At 52.3% G+C, this 15,473-nt stretch overlaps 6 protein-coding genes across 6 annotated transcripts; 2 read left to right on the top strand and 4 right to left on the bottom strand.

The window, feature by feature from the left end:
• Positions 1-1,125: 1,125 nt before the first annotated feature.
• Positions 1,126-4,638, top strand: CCMA1212_006568 (uncharacterized protein; the record flags this gene model as incomplete). Its single annotated transcript, XM_073703780.1, has 6 exons — positions 1,126-1,550; positions 1,605-2,553; positions 2,613-2,653; positions 2,703-2,734; positions 2,859-2,999; positions 3,254-4,638. 6 exons carry the CDS (start codon positions 1,126-1,128, stop codon positions 4,636-4,638), a joined length of 2,973 nt encoding a protein of 990 aa, XP_073558093.1.
• Positions 4,639-5,450: 812 nt separating this feature from the next.
• CCMA1212_006567 (uncharacterized protein) lies at positions 5,451-5,783 on the bottom strand (the record flags this gene model as incomplete). The annotated part of the gene is made up of 1 exon (XM_073703779.1): positions 5,451-5,783. The coding sequence occupies one exon, from the start codon at positions 5,781-5,783 to the stop codon at positions 5,451-5,453; it is 333 nt and encodes a 110-aa protein (XP_073557818.1).
• Positions 5,784-7,025: 1,242 nt separating this feature from the next.
• On the bottom strand, positions 7,026-7,862 carry CCMA1212_006566 (Endoglucanase-5; the record flags this gene model as incomplete). The annotated part of the gene is made up of 3 exons (XM_073703778.1): positions 7,026-7,619; positions 7,675-7,745; positions 7,790-7,862. 3 exons carry the CDS (start codon positions 7,860-7,862, stop codon positions 7,026-7,028), a joined length of 738 nt encoding a protein of 245 aa, XP_073557819.1.
• A 1,491-nt stretch (positions 7,863-9,353) lies between these two features.
• Positions 9,354-10,496, bottom strand: CCMA1212_006565 (D-arabinitol 2-dehydrogenase; the record flags this gene model as incomplete). Its single annotated transcript, XM_073703777.1, has 4 exons — positions 9,354-9,740; positions 9,821-10,161; positions 10,241-10,311; positions 10,381-10,496. 4 exons carry the CDS (start codon positions 10,494-10,496, stop codon positions 9,354-9,356), a joined length of 915 nt encoding a protein of 304 aa, XP_073558089.1.
• Positions 10,497-11,315: 819 nt separating this feature from the next.
• CCMA1212_006564 (Transaldolase) lies at positions 11,316-12,960 on the top strand (the record flags this gene model as incomplete). The annotated part of the gene is made up of 6 exons (XM_073703776.1): positions 11,316-11,418; positions 11,501-11,613; positions 11,845-12,154; positions 12,209-12,267; positions 12,355-12,449; positions 12,543-12,960. The coding sequence occupies 6 exons, from the start codon at positions 11,316-11,318 to the stop codon at positions 12,958-12,960; spliced, it is 1,098 nt and encodes a 365-aa protein (XP_073557817.1).
• A 94-nt stretch (positions 12,961-13,054) lies between these two features.
• On the bottom strand, positions 13,055-15,392 carry CCMA1212_006563 (uncharacterized protein; the record flags this gene model as incomplete). The annotated part of the gene is made up of 6 exons (XM_073703775.1): positions 13,055-13,265; positions 13,339-13,923; positions 13,995-14,072; positions 14,205-15,065; positions 15,140-15,256; positions 15,340-15,392. The coding sequence occupies 6 exons, from the start codon at positions 15,390-15,392 to the stop codon at positions 13,055-13,057; spliced, it is 1,905 nt and encodes a 634-aa protein (XP_073558091.1).
• Positions 15,393-15,473: the final 81 nt, after the last annotated feature.

Below are 15,473 nucleotides of genomic sequence, written 5' to 3'. Positions count from 1 at the left end.
TAGTCAGTTGGTGAGGCAGAGCTGGGAATGAAACCGAAGCTTTTCACTCTTTTGTTTCTGCTTCTATGGGGCACGTACGGTCACATCTAGCATTGGAGAGTGGGTCCTCGTGGAGGTTGCTGCGGTTCAGGGGCTTCCCTTTGGAACGAGGTCTTGGTGGTCTTGTTCTAGATTTGCGTGATCTGTTCACTTCGAATGATATTGAATAGCTCGGATATATCTGTAGTTGTCTGGCCATCACGAGCACAGAGAATTATGCTCGAGTAGGTAGGTGGCCAATGTAGGGCCCCTGCTTGAAGTGCTTCCCAGCTAAAGCTCCGAAGCGGCTTTTCAAGATGTGAGTAAACCTGGGTATAGCGTCCTCCGCCGATTTACTTTCTCAACTGGGGTGAATGATCACTGACTACCGCAACTACTACCTAGCTGTCGATGGATATTGACAGAGAAGGCGGGAAAAAGCTTCGCGGGGCTGACCTTGACCTTCTCGTGGTGGTTTCGTTCGAGCTGGCTGACCGCTTACCTCTGTCAAACATCAACGAGGCGGCCTTGACATTGATAACTACCAAGCAGGGGACCTCTTTGAGAAAATTGGATCAAGTGATTTTCCCTCATTTGACTGACACTGATCAAACAGGACGGCGTCATTTGGACGGGGACCTGGTGGCTGCGATTGACCCATGTACTCAGCCTCCTTCAAAGACGCGGCCTCGATCAAACATATTGCCCTCTTGGACGAGGCCTGTAAGAAGTGACCACTCTTGCAATGACACGCATGTTTGGCTCTGCACACCGAAAACTCATGTACGAAGCAAGCATCGTGCATATAGCTCTGCTGTTTTGATTGGCCTGCCTGACGACAACGCAGCCACCACCATCCGGCGATACAGCCTCCCTCCGCTCCAATATGATGATTCTGCCCTGTGTGGTGGCTTTGGGCAGGATTCTGCTGGCAGGTAAGGGGTTATTCAATGGACAGTGCCACGATCCGCAGGAACGGTGCCTCGCTGCTCCTCCCACAGGCCTGAGGACTCACGGCCATAAAGTTGCCTTACTTTCGCCCACATCCTCCCTCTTTGGTGGTTTCTTAAACTCAATCCGTCTTCCTCCTCGCTTCAAAGCCTGGCAATGACCGACTTTGCCGGTGTCGCTTCATCGGTCCAGGCCTGTTCCGCCATCGCGACCTACATCAGCTCTCTCAAACATCGAGATGAGGACCTCACTTCTCTTAATCGACAGGCCCAGGCCTTGGAGTCCGTATTTCGGACTCTCGGACAGTCCTTAGCTGGGGAATCGTTGGATCCTTCGACGTCTTCAGCTGCTGCTCAAGTTTCAAGCTCCATGCAGACGTGCGAAGCTGAGCTCAACTGCTTGAAGCAGCTGATAGCACGCTTCTCGGATAACCTCCCACCTAATGCGCGTCCGCAAGACAAGATGCTACAGCAAGCTGCGAAGCTGAAGTATCCGCTGCGGAAGCCAGATATATCTCGGATTCAAGAATCACTCAGCGTGATTCAAGAAAACCTCAATCTAGCTCTCCAGAACCTTGGACTGTGAGGCATCTACTTGTCCGGCTGATTGATCGCCAAAGCACTGACTTGGGACAGACGCTACAGCCAGTTGACAACGAGCAAGTTGAACGACCTTGAGGAAGCAGCCGGGCAAGCAGCAATCAACCTTGATGCACTTGTCTCTGATGTTTCCGCACTGGGGGTTCTCGTGTCTCCTCTCCAACAGCATATAACTACTCTTCAGAGCTCTGTCGATTCGATACCGCCGCTCGTCATCATGAAGGCAGATCTGCAGCTCGCTCGGATGGAGGAGATCCATCGGCAGAGCGCGCAGTCAAACGATGCCGTCAGCGAGAGCGTGAGCGGCCTACATGCAAAAGTAGACGGCTTAATGGAACGAATTCAAGCAGCGGTAGACGTGCCCGATGCCAGGATGCCGATTTACAAGCTCGTCTCCAAGCGCAGTAACTTGGCGTCGCTGTGTGGCAACCTCGATAATCTCTCTGGAAGAGCAACGTCTACCATCAACGCCCTCCAAAGAACCCCAGCGGTCAACGCGAGCTCGTGTCTCTGTCGCAAGCGCTCATTCGCTAGAACTGAGCGAGTCTCTCTGTGGTCATGGGAGGTTTGGGACAACGAAGTACTGACTTTCAGGCACTACAAAGGCTGCAAGTACTTTGAAAGCAATGGCGATGAGCGGAGCCGGCTCCGGCGATTGAGGATACCGGCATTTCTGAAAAACGCCATCATCATCACCTTCTATACCAGTACCGGCGCAGGGGGACACAGCCTCGGCTCGAATCTCGAATTTTACGCAACCGTCGACCGGAAGACATCCCCAGCCTTTCGTGTCATGTCCATTTTAGAAGCATGCATCAGGGCATTGAGAACTCGACTTGCCAACCGGACAGGATCCGAGGCTCAGTGGCAACGTCTTGCTCTCGTAGCACAGCAGAAGCTTGAAAGCCTCTTTAGGCAGGGTAAAGCGGGCGCGAAGGATGTTGATTCAACCAACCAATCTCTTCTCCATGCAGCAGCTGTGGTGGTAAGTAAAGAATGTTCCATGAAACTCAACGAGTACGGCGAATCATAACCATGAATTAGGCGAGTACATTCCGGGCATCGTTCAAGGGCGCTGAAGAAGCGTATTGCTCATCCATTGCACAACTGGTTAAATTCCTGATCAAGAGGCAGGTACCAGCATCGCTGCGGGACTTACATGGAGAGTAAGCATTGATTCTTCATAGCAAATGAGGCCTTCGGCATCTACAGTATTATCGTCTCAACTAACTTGGAAATATACGAAAAGACAGGCATTCATGATTATGATGAGAACTACAGACTTTTCAGCTCCTCTCGCTACAGCATTCTATCCAGAAGATGCAGATATTGACGCTCAAGGGAGGGGTGGTTATTATATCTCTCACATAGAACCGGAATGGCTCACCCATTCTCTCGACTTCTTCGCTACAATCCCAAGAGTAGCTGAAGGTACGTGACCCGATATTGCACGTCGTCATCACCGTCCTTCCAATGACTCATTGCGTTGTAAGAATACCACGGTCCACTATCAGTGGCGATCTTGTTGAATGATCAAGACCAGATTCAACGTCTTCTGCGAAAGCACCCAAAAAACATTGATGAAGAAAAAGGGTCCTTTGTGGGATGGACTCCTCTTCACCTAGCCATGAGCAATCCAGAGTGCTTGCGAACCGTGGTTAGAAGATGCACTCCGTGCCAGCTAGTTCAAACCGACAGCGCTTTCTACACAGCCATTGCCTATGCTCTTCTCCGCAGTAAGGCTCTTTGCAACCAAAAAGAGGACGAGGATGAGTCTCCATGTCGGTGCACCCAAAGTCTGAGGATTCTGTTGGATGCCGGATGCCCAATTATACCTTATCGGGATTTCAGGAATGGCCACGACACAACACTGATCGCCTATGCCTCGGACCATTGCAGAGTCTATTTGGCCCAGTCGCTATTGCAACGTCGACAAAGGCTGAGGTCTGTTGCGCAGCAATACCTTTCACCTCAAGAAATCGAGAGCTTCAAGTTGCATGAACCAGCTGTACTTGACCTATATGCTATGCAGGTTGACGAAATCCTTCGCCACAGAGGATATATCGAGTTTGGCCCTCTAGCCACATATGTCGATGAGAGATATCACCATCCTGATAGTGCTCCTTCCCGCATCCAGGATCTCAAGTCCATCTATCACGAACTGGCCACCGTCGAAGATGCTGAGATATACTTCAATCTTGGATTCCACGATATTTCGGCTCCCCTAGGCAAGCCTACTAGGATGTGGGGTGTACGGTCTAGGTCATCGTTCTGGAATATAAGCCTACCCTTTGTGAAATGGTTGCTAGACCATGATGCTCCCCTTTGCGAATGGATAATGTATTCGCATCTTCCATCGACCGTCGGGCTTGCAAATGGGTACGTTCTTGCAGCACTAGTAAGCCACGGCAATCGAAGTGCAGAGGAAGGCGATGAGGAAGTGGCACGAGTGCTTGAAGAGTGGATATTGTCGGACCGCTCGGTCGATGACTGTGACTGTCGATGCTCGCTCGAAGGTTGTACGCCTTTTGTGCAAAGAATGAAGGAAATGGGCCCCTGGGGTGATGAACTTGTTATTGCCACCGGTTTCACAGCCTATTGGGAGAAGTACGGCAACGCTCTGCAATGGGAGCACTTTCACGCTGCGATACGGTTCACCACCTTTGAAGCTCTGGGCATTGCGCATACGTGCATAGGAAACCGGCCAGAAGAGCAAGAATTAGATGCAGAGGAGATTGCAGAAATTCAAGGTGAGTATGCCGAGCTCTTAGATACATTGGAGCTGTTGGTGGAGGAGTTTGGGAAGCACGCCTTTGAGGCTTTTGACGCGGCTACGGATGGAGTTGACAGTATGGCCACTTTTTGGAGCGGCTACTGGGTCGACAGGATGCATCTGGTCCTGTCTGGGCTCTCTCGTGCTGGTGATGAGAGTCAACTGGTTGCGGAAGATCTTGGTGTTGTCTGGGTTCCTGAGCCTGAGCAAAAGACCGACGGGAGCTTCGCTGAGGTTGAGTATGGCAGATGGCATGGCTGGGATCATTACTTTCGCGAGATTGAAGAGATTGAATAGATAGGTTTGTGGGGCGCTTTGACAATTTGTTGCATTGACACTTCCTTCAGTGGCAACCTAGATTGAATGATATCTGAAATCAGGCATAATGTATCATGGCCTTACTCTCAGTATTGGTGGAGAAAACATTATAGATTGTCAGATTCTAGTAGGTAGGTTCTAATCCACGAAATAAACTTACCCAACCTTGGGCCAGTCAAACGACCTTTGACTTGTCACCACTATTTGCGAACGTCGAAACAGTTCTCCCTACTCGCCTGATCTTTGATCTTCCTATTACTTTTGGGCGTACAGTTCTGAAAGAGCCAAGATCTGATTGGGCCTTCTATGCGTTGTATAACAACTGGTGTTGACTGGTTGGACCCGTCTACGTACCTGGCTATTGCTTATTCTTTCCATAAACCACACGGAGTTTGATATTGGATTTCTTTGTGTACGTAGCTAGTACCTTCGGCAGTGTTGCAATTGCATTGTTTACATATACCTCTCTAGTGAAACTGGCTACTATACCGGTTTCAATGAAGTATACGCGGGATATGAGGTGGCCATCGTAAGGATTTTGTTACGCGGAACTATTATCGAATCGATCTGGCACAATCGTCATATTATCCACTGGCTACCTGATTGTTCCAAACGTGTGCCGAGAAGTAACGGTCATATATACAGTTGGATACGCCCTTATCAATTGACGCTGGTTCTCCTCCCATTCCAGCCTCTCCCGTACCGTAACGCTGATTCCCGTCCTGGCTCAACCATTCCCGTCCCAAACCACAACCAGCACACGTTCTGTTCATCTCTCTTCCACGGCCACCTTAGCTGTAATAGCACGCAAAAGACTGAGCATTCTGCACCTGGACACAATTGCCTCCATTGTTGGCCTGGCCAATGTTGTTGCCTCCGCAGTTTTGCCCGCTGAAAAAGTTGCACAGGCAGCGGCCCTCGTAGCAGTTGGCAATGTTGGCAAACTGGCCAAAGTGATAGTTGTAGCAGTTGTCGGGCCCGCCGTAGAGCTTGGTGGCCCAGGTCACGTCGACTTGGCCGGCGTAGGAGCTGCACGCGTCGTTGTAGTAGTTGATCTGCATTTGCTCCGCAGCAGCAGCAGAGGCGGAAAGGACCGCGAGGAAGGAGGCAGCTGAGAAGTGCATGGTGATTGTGTGGAGTGGCTGATGGCTGGTTGTGGATGGCTGGAGTGATGTGGTTTTTGAGTGTCAGAAGAGCTCGTGGTGCATGGCGACTTATATATGACAGAAGGCATATAGAGTCTTCATACCGATCCATAGTCAGACACGGAGTATCTTGGCTCATTGATTCCAATGATACCCTTGTGCCTACGATGTAAAATGATTGAAGGAAAGTAATTATGCCTTGTTTCTCGAAGCTCGGTTATTCGTATGGACCCGTATTGTACGAAATGCTGTAGTACATCACAGCCTCCGTGGACATGAGTTTCTGCGGCGCTAACACGAGCGTACAAGGGGTCCTACGGATTGGGGTGTGCATTTCTCACGAGATGCTTGCTATCCTCGGCATTTCCGGTACATGTAAGCAAGACACCGTTTACACCTGCGCTATAGGGAATGGCAGCCATTCTTCTCGTCAGCATTGGAAGAAATCTCCACAAGAGGTGAATGAGGACGATAATCCATCAATTGCATACGCCTCGCGCATGCCACGATTCTGTTTACCGCTTCTTAGCCAAAAAAAAAAAAAGAGAGAAAAGGGGGAGGAAAGAATTGAAGCAATGTAGCTTTGAAAGCTTTTGCTCTACACCCAACAAAGTCCCGTCACAAGAGCACGGAAGATTATCCCGCCATATCCGGTGTCCTCAGCAGACACAGCACGTTGCAATCTGAAGAATCGACTGCTTAGTAGGCCGCTTCAAAGTTGATACCGCCGCCTTCTTGTTCATGAGAACGAGCACGTTGGCCGTATAAGCGGAGCATCGGCCCTACAAGCGGAGCGTCGGGCATCCTGATGAGCGCGAGCCCATGAGGATTGCGGTCAATGCCGAAAGGGGAAGAAAGAGGAAGAATAAGAAAGCTGACGGCGATACTTCAATCCGGGAGTTTCCATGGGATCGTACGGAATAATAATAAATCGCCCAAATGCAAGTGCTGGCGGAATTGCTTGGCGCTTAGTAGGTAGGCGATAGTCGGTACAAGCAAGATCTCCTGATCTTAGCTTCCGCTTACTATTCAACTGTTCCATATCGCCAACGCTACTGCAACGAGAATAGGGGGAGCAAGTCAGGCAGGCAGCGGCAATGGCACTATAGTGTATAATCTCTAAAGGTGAAATAACTAACCCGATCATAGACAGATCAGACTGACGCCGGAAGAATGCTAGGTTCAGCGCCAGCAACAGAGACATGGCTATCTTGGGCTTTCTCAAGGGAGACACTGGGAGTACCATTGGTTCTGGGCCTTGCAGGTCCCTGGGGCCTGGCACGTCGTGGGGCCCGTCCAGCCGGCGCCTCCACACTGGCCATAGAGCGTCTGCTGGCCGCCGCCAGATGGCGGACTCGACGATGTCGCTGGCGGCGAGCCCCCGGGAGGAGACGAACCCGTGTCGTTGCCGAGAACGGGCGTGGGATCCGTCTCTTGCTGTCCCACGCAGAGGCACGTTCCCCAGTCAGAGGCAGCCTGGCCGGGGCAGGCAATGGGCTCAAAGTCCACGACGACGTTGTCCCCAAAGACTTCGTTCTGCGCCATGATGTCGAAGTGGTAGCTGTAGCCGTACTGGTTGGTTCCGCCAACCACCGGACACCACTGCGCGTTCCCATTGTTCGGGCACAGATTGGTGACCATGACGATGATGCTCTGGCCGGCAGCACCACCCGTGCCGCAGCTGGAGCAGGGCGCCTCTCCCGTCGAGGTCAGCTGGTAGCATTTACCGCAGCCGGCGCCGCACCATGAAGCACCGGCCGTGTCGAAGAGGGCCTGAGAGCCAGCAGCCGTATAGACTCCGTTGCCAATACCAGACTGTAGAGAGGATGTAAGTGACTAACCATTGTCCAGAACAATGTCGCATGCTTACCTGCCAGGGGAATGCGCCAGAGCTCGAGCCGCATCCGCAAGCACCCTCCAGCCCATCGTAATAGCGCTGGCCTTTCAGTTAGCTGCGGTCAAGCAGACGCTGTAAGCCTGTATACTTGCCGTGGTGGTGGCCTTGTACGCGGAAACGGCGCCTACAAGGATGGAGCCGAGAACCAGAGAAGCCTTCATGGTTTCGATGGTTACGTGGAAGACACGAGATGAATGGTCAGGTCAATTAGCTGCGCACTCAAGTCACGAAATATGAACTAGAGGCCGCTCTGTCTTGGGTATGAATGGATATATGTGTGAAGAAGATTGCTATAGCTGGTCAGTAGAGGGTCTTTCTTTTATAAGCACCTTTGAACTTAGTTGTAAGTGGCATGCAATGCCAGCAGGAAATGAACAACAGGCTATTGCCAGAGACAATGCTTCAGATTTATTGCAACAGGCTAATTACGCGGCAGGCTGTATACCTGTAATTGCTAAATGTAATTTCTTGAGCATGCCACCTTGAACAGGCTAATTATTATTCCTGGTATACCCCTTAAGAGTCTTCTAGGTTGTTCACTTCCATCATCGCGACTCTATGAGTCCTCTCCTTTCGGAGTCTTTTTGCAACACGTTCTTTTATTATGCGTCAGGGCCGTATGTAGCGGAGATGAGAACCGTCAGCAGCTGTCGCAGATAAACACAGGGGATAATCATCGGCATCCTGTTTGACTCTACTGCCTCATCGTCCTTCGTGGACAGAAGCCCTCATCGGCAAGGTATCGGTGCCATTCCATCAATATGAGGCGAATAGCATCGAAATCGAGCACATACGACCATAGGTAGTGGAAAATTCGGGGTCCCGTCTGCTCCCCCATAGACAAGCCACTAACCGGCAGATTAGTAGTCAGGTGGGTGACCACTGGCGAACACCGGCTGTTGTATGTTTTCTTCTCTTTTCTTTTTTTGCAAGTTTGTTGATCAAGTTGTCAACAACGCGATCTTTGGTGGTGATGGCAGTGGTGTTTTCGACCAAAGACGGAGCATTTCGGCAGTGCTCGGACTTGGTGGCTTGATGTGGTTGGTTGGGTGACATTCGCCCGCATTACATGCATGGAGACTGCACGTCTCTATTGGTTGGGGAAAAGAGTGAGCGGTCCGATCCGACCTTCTTTTTGGCCTTCATCGTCATTCGTGTTGGGCTCTTCCGAGCCGCGTACACATCAATCATATGCTGGCCTCTCTTCAGACCTGAATATACCATCATCTTCTCATTGATTACTTCGAAATTCCTGCGAGATGATACGCGGTATTTGATTCTTTCTGGGCGCTGGGTCTCTTGGGTTTGTGTTCTCTTTCTTCGGTGTTCTTGTGCGCGTTCTCGCGACAAGGATGTTTTTCCTCAGGAGGATTGGGTACGCGGTGCTTTTGGCGCTGTATGTGGGGGTCTATCTACGAGTGAGTCCCGGTCTGCTTCTGTATGATGCTGATGTTTTCCTCGTTCTCCAAGTTAATTGCTTGTCGATAGGTGTTGCATTGGAAGAGGCAACCGGTGATTCGGGGAATGAGGGAACCTGGTGACGAAGAGCATGAGGGCGAACTGGGATGAACCACATGGCAAGCTACTCAATTCGCTACCTAACTTGGATATGAACTCAATGGTAATATTCAAGATGAAATTGAGTTGACTTCTCACCACCCCGTCGATCCTCCGTCAATCCGCAAATCCGTCCCAGTAACATACGAACTCGCGTCCCCCAGAAGAAAAGCAATTGCCCCGCGATACTCATCCGGAGTAGAAATGCGCTTGAGCATGGCTTCTTCCTGCCACGTCGAGGTCCAGTCTTGGCGGGCGAGGACTTGCTGGGTCATTGGTGTGGAGATGACGCCCGGGCTGATGGAGTTGACGCGGAGGACCGGACCCGAAGATGTTGCTGCGTCCGAGTCTGATGATGATGATGATGATGATGATGAGAATGAAGACAGAGATGAGGAGGGAGAGCCCCATTCGGCGGCGAGGGAGCGTGTGAGTTGGTGGACGCCGGCTTTGGAGGCACAGTAGATTGCGGTCGGAGTAGCCTGGAACAAATCGAATACCACCAAAGTCAATGAAGTGTTGACCCCAAGGTGATGTATCAGTTTGCGAAAAGAAGACTCACCTTGTTGGCGATATACCCGCTCATACTGGCCACAAACACAAAGCTCGCTCCGGGACTCTTTCCCTCCCGATACTGCCTCCTCACCACCTTTGCCGCCGCCTGCGCCACGTACAAGCTTCCCGCGAGATTCACGTCGAGGGTTTGTCGGGTCTGTGACTCTGGGTAATCGATGGATTCGCCTACGGTGCCTACGCCGGCGCAGTTGACTAAGCCGCGGAGAGGATGCGTTGCTCCAGAGGCGGCGGACTCAAAGACGGTCTCGAGGAGAGACGGGGAGGTGATGTCGCAGGCGTGGTAGACGAGGGTGCGGGAGAGGGACTTTGCGAGAGCTTTGAGGGGTTCTGCGTGTTTCCATGTAAGTGAATAATTTTTTTTTTTTCATGATGTTGTTTTGTGCTGTGAAAGAGAAAGACGGTTTACCCCATGTGGTCGCGAGAGGAATCTCGTGGGCATCAATGGCTATGACATCGCCGCCGCACTCGAGGATGGCTCTAGTGAGTTGGGAGCCAAGACCGCCAGTTGCACCAGTCACTGGTTGACAATAGTGTTATTGAAGGCACATCATTGTAGAAGTTTCAAGAAGCTTGCCTATGATTGTTCGGTTGTTGAGGGAGAAGAGGTCTGGGGTGGTGATGGTGAAGAGAGATGGATCTGTGCTCAACTCTGTAGAACCCATGATAGATTTTGTGCTGCTTAGATTATTGGAGATTTTGTTGATGGACGTTTGATAACTTCTTGCGCCGTCAATTGACGTTATATACTTTCGAGATAGAGGCGTCACCAGTGTTGACTCTTACACGATCATTACTCTTCGGCGGCCCCATTTGCCGCCAGCCGCCATGGCTTTCGCTCTCCTTCCCAGTTACAACAGCTGTCACTTTATCGTATGATTTGTACGAAGAGTTCCAAGTAAGTGTCTCCATTCTACCTTCCATGAGATGATTGCGTCTCGGTTGTGTTTTCCGTTACGCCAGAGTCTAGACTCTATAAGAACCAAGGAATGACAACAATCTATCTTAGCTATAAGCTTCAGTCCAAGATAGTAGACTAAACCTTCACTAAACCCCTCCGATCTACTATCTTCTTTACAAATCAAGTGTTATGTAAAAAATTGAAACGAACCGTCAGGTGGACAATTCCACAGCTGAATATCTGCAATATGCGAGGCGGAACGGCGGCCCGCCAACCCACTTCTCCAGGCAACAACCGCGGAGCGGCGGCCCGCCGGCGTCGTACCTCGCTCTTTGTGGCTGAAATGCATTGGACTAATGCAGCAAGTGAGCCGAAGCGGGGGAAGGGCGATGAAAGTTGGGGAACTAAAGGCGAGATTGACGATGTCTTCATTCATGTAGCTTAATAAATCATATATTCTTTCCTCGAGACACATTCAGTCCTTCTTGAAGAGGGATATATATTCTTGCCTTCATCGTCTTTCACCAAGCTCCCTAGAATCTGGAAACAGTGATTCTTATAAGACAAGACACCCTCCACAACCATGGCTCGCTCAATGCTCCATCGTCTCGAAGACCTCTGCAACGTTGATGTCGACGATGCCGACACGGAACTCATCAAGAGCATCCCCTTTACGCCGCACAACCGTACGTACAGCTTCCTACAACTTCATCTAGCTCATCCAGTCATGTAAGAGTTTCACTAATTCCGTCCCTTGTCTTGCTACAGAAACGTCCAACCAGGCCATCATCACAAACGCTCTCCTAGCTGATGAAGCCCTGCTCAAAGACCTCGTCCGGCAGTATGGCTCTCAGGGATGGGAACGAGTCTACGACCAAGCCGTACGTTTTCTCTTCTGTTGCCGCTGCTCAGTCTCCTCTCATTTCAAATTCGCCGTCTCATGCAATCCATCTCTCTCCTGTCCCTCTCCCTCTTCACCCTCTCAGACTCTCTCCCATCTCAACACCAACACCCTCCCCCTCATCACAACCCACCACAAAACTTCCTACACCCGCTCCAACATCGCCATCACAGCCACTCACTCACTCACACACACACACACCAACAAACAGGCAGTCCACCTAACCGCCCGCAACATCCCCCACCTCTCCGGCCGCGTCCTCATCCAGACCTCCCTCCGCCACATCTCCTCCTCCGCCGACACCCTCGCCCACGCCCGCCGCCTCGCGGCCCTCTACGCAGACGCCGGCGTCCCCCGCGACCGCTTCGCCATCAAGATCCCCTTTTCCGGCCCCGCGGCCGCCGCCGCTGCGGTTCTCAACGCCGAGGGCATCCGGACGCTTGCTACGAGCGTGTTTTCGCTGGAGCAGGGTATTGCTGCGAGCCAGAGCGGGTGTCTTTTCATAAGCCCTTACTATAACGGTGTGTAATGATGACGCTGGGCTTTAGTGCAACTGCGGGACTGACATGATGAAGAAATTGCTGCGCATTTGGATCCTTCTCTGCGCCTCACATTAGAAGATCCTGCTCTAGAGGTATGGCGTCTCCTCACATAAGAAGCAAAGACGATGGTCGGACAGCAAGAGGGCACCAAAATTATCATCTCCTAACAGCAAATGTAGCACCCCATGTCTCCCCGCGTAATCCACATCCTCGAGGCCTTTGCCAAAGCATACCGCGAAACCGGCAAGGAACAGCCCATCATGGTCATCGCAAGGTAATTCTTAATCCCCCTACTCCCAAATCCCACAAACCTCATCAGTAGAACAACACGGACTCGAAACAGCAGAGAAGGAAGAAACTAATATAGAAGCGTCCCCTTCAACAACAGCCACTTCACCCCCGCCGAAATCATGGCCATGGCCGAGCTCGGCTGCCCGCACGTCACCATCCCTCCGCACCTCATCCGCACCCTCCTCGACACACCCGACACCCTCCCTCTGCCGACGACCAAGAAACCCGCCAAGCTCAACTACGGCGAGTTCGCCACCGTGCAGCGCCTCACCAAGCTGTCCACCATCGACCCATTTGCGCGTCCGGACTGGGATGGGAGGCTGGCCGATATGCAGACAGACTACATTGCCAACGACGGCGAGAAGCTGGACGAGGCGCTCAAGAACGATCCTATTGCGGGGAAAAGGTTGAAGGATGCCGAGGTCTTCTTCATTGAGATGGAGAATAAGGCGAAGGAGGCCATTGAGAAGGAGATTGCCGCTCAGGGGCTGTAAATAATGATAGCCATTAAAACTTAACATTCAGAGTAAAATACGTGAATGGTTCATTTCCCATGCTCACGTTGTCGTCGTTTGGTCATCGTGTCGGTCATGAATACTTTCGTCGGTCATTACCCAGACGAAGTTTTCTCGCAACCGAGTTGGCAATCTCCAGGGCATGTTCGATGCTTGATCCCGGCCGCGCCCAAGGCTCAAGCACCTTTACGACAGTCTGGTGATTGGCATCGATATCCGCCGCGAGATGGCCGAGATGCGGAGAGTTTGCGGCCAGGGCAAGCACCAAGAAACAATTCAGAGCGCTGCATTCGACATGGTCAGCTTCATCTCCAACAGCTCCATCCCGCCTTCTTTCATCCACTTCAAGGCACTTACAACTGCAGCGAGCTATACGTGTACGGCGTCCTCTCCATGAGCAGATATCCCGCACCGTGGAGGAAAGCTCGACACGCCGCCAGGCACACCTTGCACTGAGATATCACCGACGACGGCACCTCCGCTCCTCCGCTGTCGAACTGAGACGACGTGGCGTAGACCACAAACGGCCTGAAGATGCCCTGCTTCGCCGACCAGTAGCGCAGCCGCAGTATGCACGCCTGCTTGTTTCCTGGCGTGCGGTCGAACAGGTCGGGCTTGATGTCAACCGGTAGCGCCTCATACCACCTTTCAAGCTGAAAGTTGAGTTCGCTGCACATTCGCAGCAGGGACGCATCTGGATGAGGCGTATCTGAAGCTGACTGAGACGAGGCGAGCGAGTCAAGAGCGCGACCAGCGTATATGGTGAGGCTGTCGGTAAAGTAGATGGCGTGATGCATCCGGTTGAGAAGAGACCGAGCCGATATCTCGGCGAGGACGCAAAGATGCTCCAGCTTGGGGTTGGTGCCGTAGTTGGGAAAGGGCATGCGATCAACGAGGACATCGATGCCGCTCCGCGGTTGATGGAATTCGGCGAGGATATCACTGTGGTGGTTGAACTGATCAGCCAATACTCATCGACTCTTGCCTGTAGTGCAATGGAATCCATCATCTACCTTTCAATGATGAAGCAGACCCAGCTCAACCGCGTCAGTTCCTGAATCTCGACCTGACTCGACAGGATATCCTTGCATCTGCTCCCAGTCAGTCAGATACATCTCCCACCACCAAATAGAGCAAGCAGGACTTGCCGAATCAAAAGCTGCTGTATGCTGGTCGACGCCATATGAATCAGCCTCCACGCCGTCAACGGCTGCACAACGTACGTAAAGTATAGCGCGCACAATATCAAGCCCTGCGAGAGCTGAACGTCGCCGCTAAAGGAGATCATCCACGCGGGCACCAGGATCCGGAGCGCCCTCTGCATGCAGGCATCGCCCGTGTTTCCAACCTCGTGATCCCGCCCGTCGTCGATGGGGTCAGACGCAGTGGCGCCCAGGGCCAAAACGGCCAGGAACACGCCCGAGCGAATGTCCGAACCCAAACCCTCTCGCATGACGTCTTCGTAGCTGGCTAGGAGTTGGTCGCGGTCAAAGATGGGGTGAAAGGCATGGACCAAGGCGAGAAAGCTACTGAGGTACTCGTCCGCAACCGTTCTGTCGACATGCTTCTCCTCGGCTTGGAGCCCCGAGACAGCCATGAAGTCCAGCGCCAAAGATCGTGATCTAGTGTCCTCGACCCGAAAGATAAAGTCCTCGGGATAGTCCCCCACCAAGGGACGCATCTGGGGCAGCGACAACAGACTGCTCGTGCTCGTCTGGTGCCCCAACGGAATCGTAATTGGAGGCACGTCATCATCTCCATTCATCCCGCGTCTTGACGAATTCCCTCCTTCGTGCGTGGCGAGCGCCCAAGTCGAGTGCGGCATCGAGGCTGCTTCGCGTGACGGCGAGTCCATGCTGTCGTCGCTTTCGATACTGCCATGACTCCGGCGAAAAAAGTCTGGCAGCGGCTGCGGCGTCATCGAAGTAGGAAGATCCTTGCGCGGCGGCGGCTGCCTCCCTTGCTGCAGCAGTCTGAGCGCCTCGCCATGCTCCCCGAGCAGCGTCTCGATGCTCTCCAGCCGTCGAAGCACCGCGTCCGAAGTCAACGAGTCTCCGTTCTGCTGTCTTTGTGCGGCAATACTCCTGCATCCACGGACCCATCAGAACGAAACAAGTCCCCATCGAGCGAACAGCCTCACCACCATGCATGCATTCACCCGCTCGCGCTCGCGTCTGGCACGTACCTCGGAGGAGCAGGTTCCGTGTAGACGCAGTCCAGCCCCTTCTCCAGGCATCCCGTACATGTCGGACTCAAGCCATCGCAGCGTCTCTTACTATTCCGTCGTCAGTCACGCGTGAACAGACAAGTGCCTGGCCAGGAAATAGGGAGAGGAGCCTGGATGCTGGTTGAACGTACCGCTGGCGACAGTGCTTGCAGGCAACCATGGCCCTTGTCTTACCAGAACTCATAGTGAAAGGTAAGGGTCTGGCCTTGGCCCAAGCTTCTGCTCTCTGCTTGAACTAAAGAATCCCGGAAGAATAAGTCATGAC

Source organism: Trichoderma ghanense (genome assembly GCF_004382785.1).
Source record: "Trichoderma ghanense strain CCMA-1212 chromosome Unknown scaffold_7, whole genome shotgun sequence".
Classification (NCBI taxonomy): Eukaryota; Fungi; Ascomycota; class Sordariomycetes; order Hypocreales; family Hypocreaceae; genus Trichoderma; species Trichoderma ghanense.
This window is presented reverse-complemented; position numbering and strand designations above follow the sequence as displayed.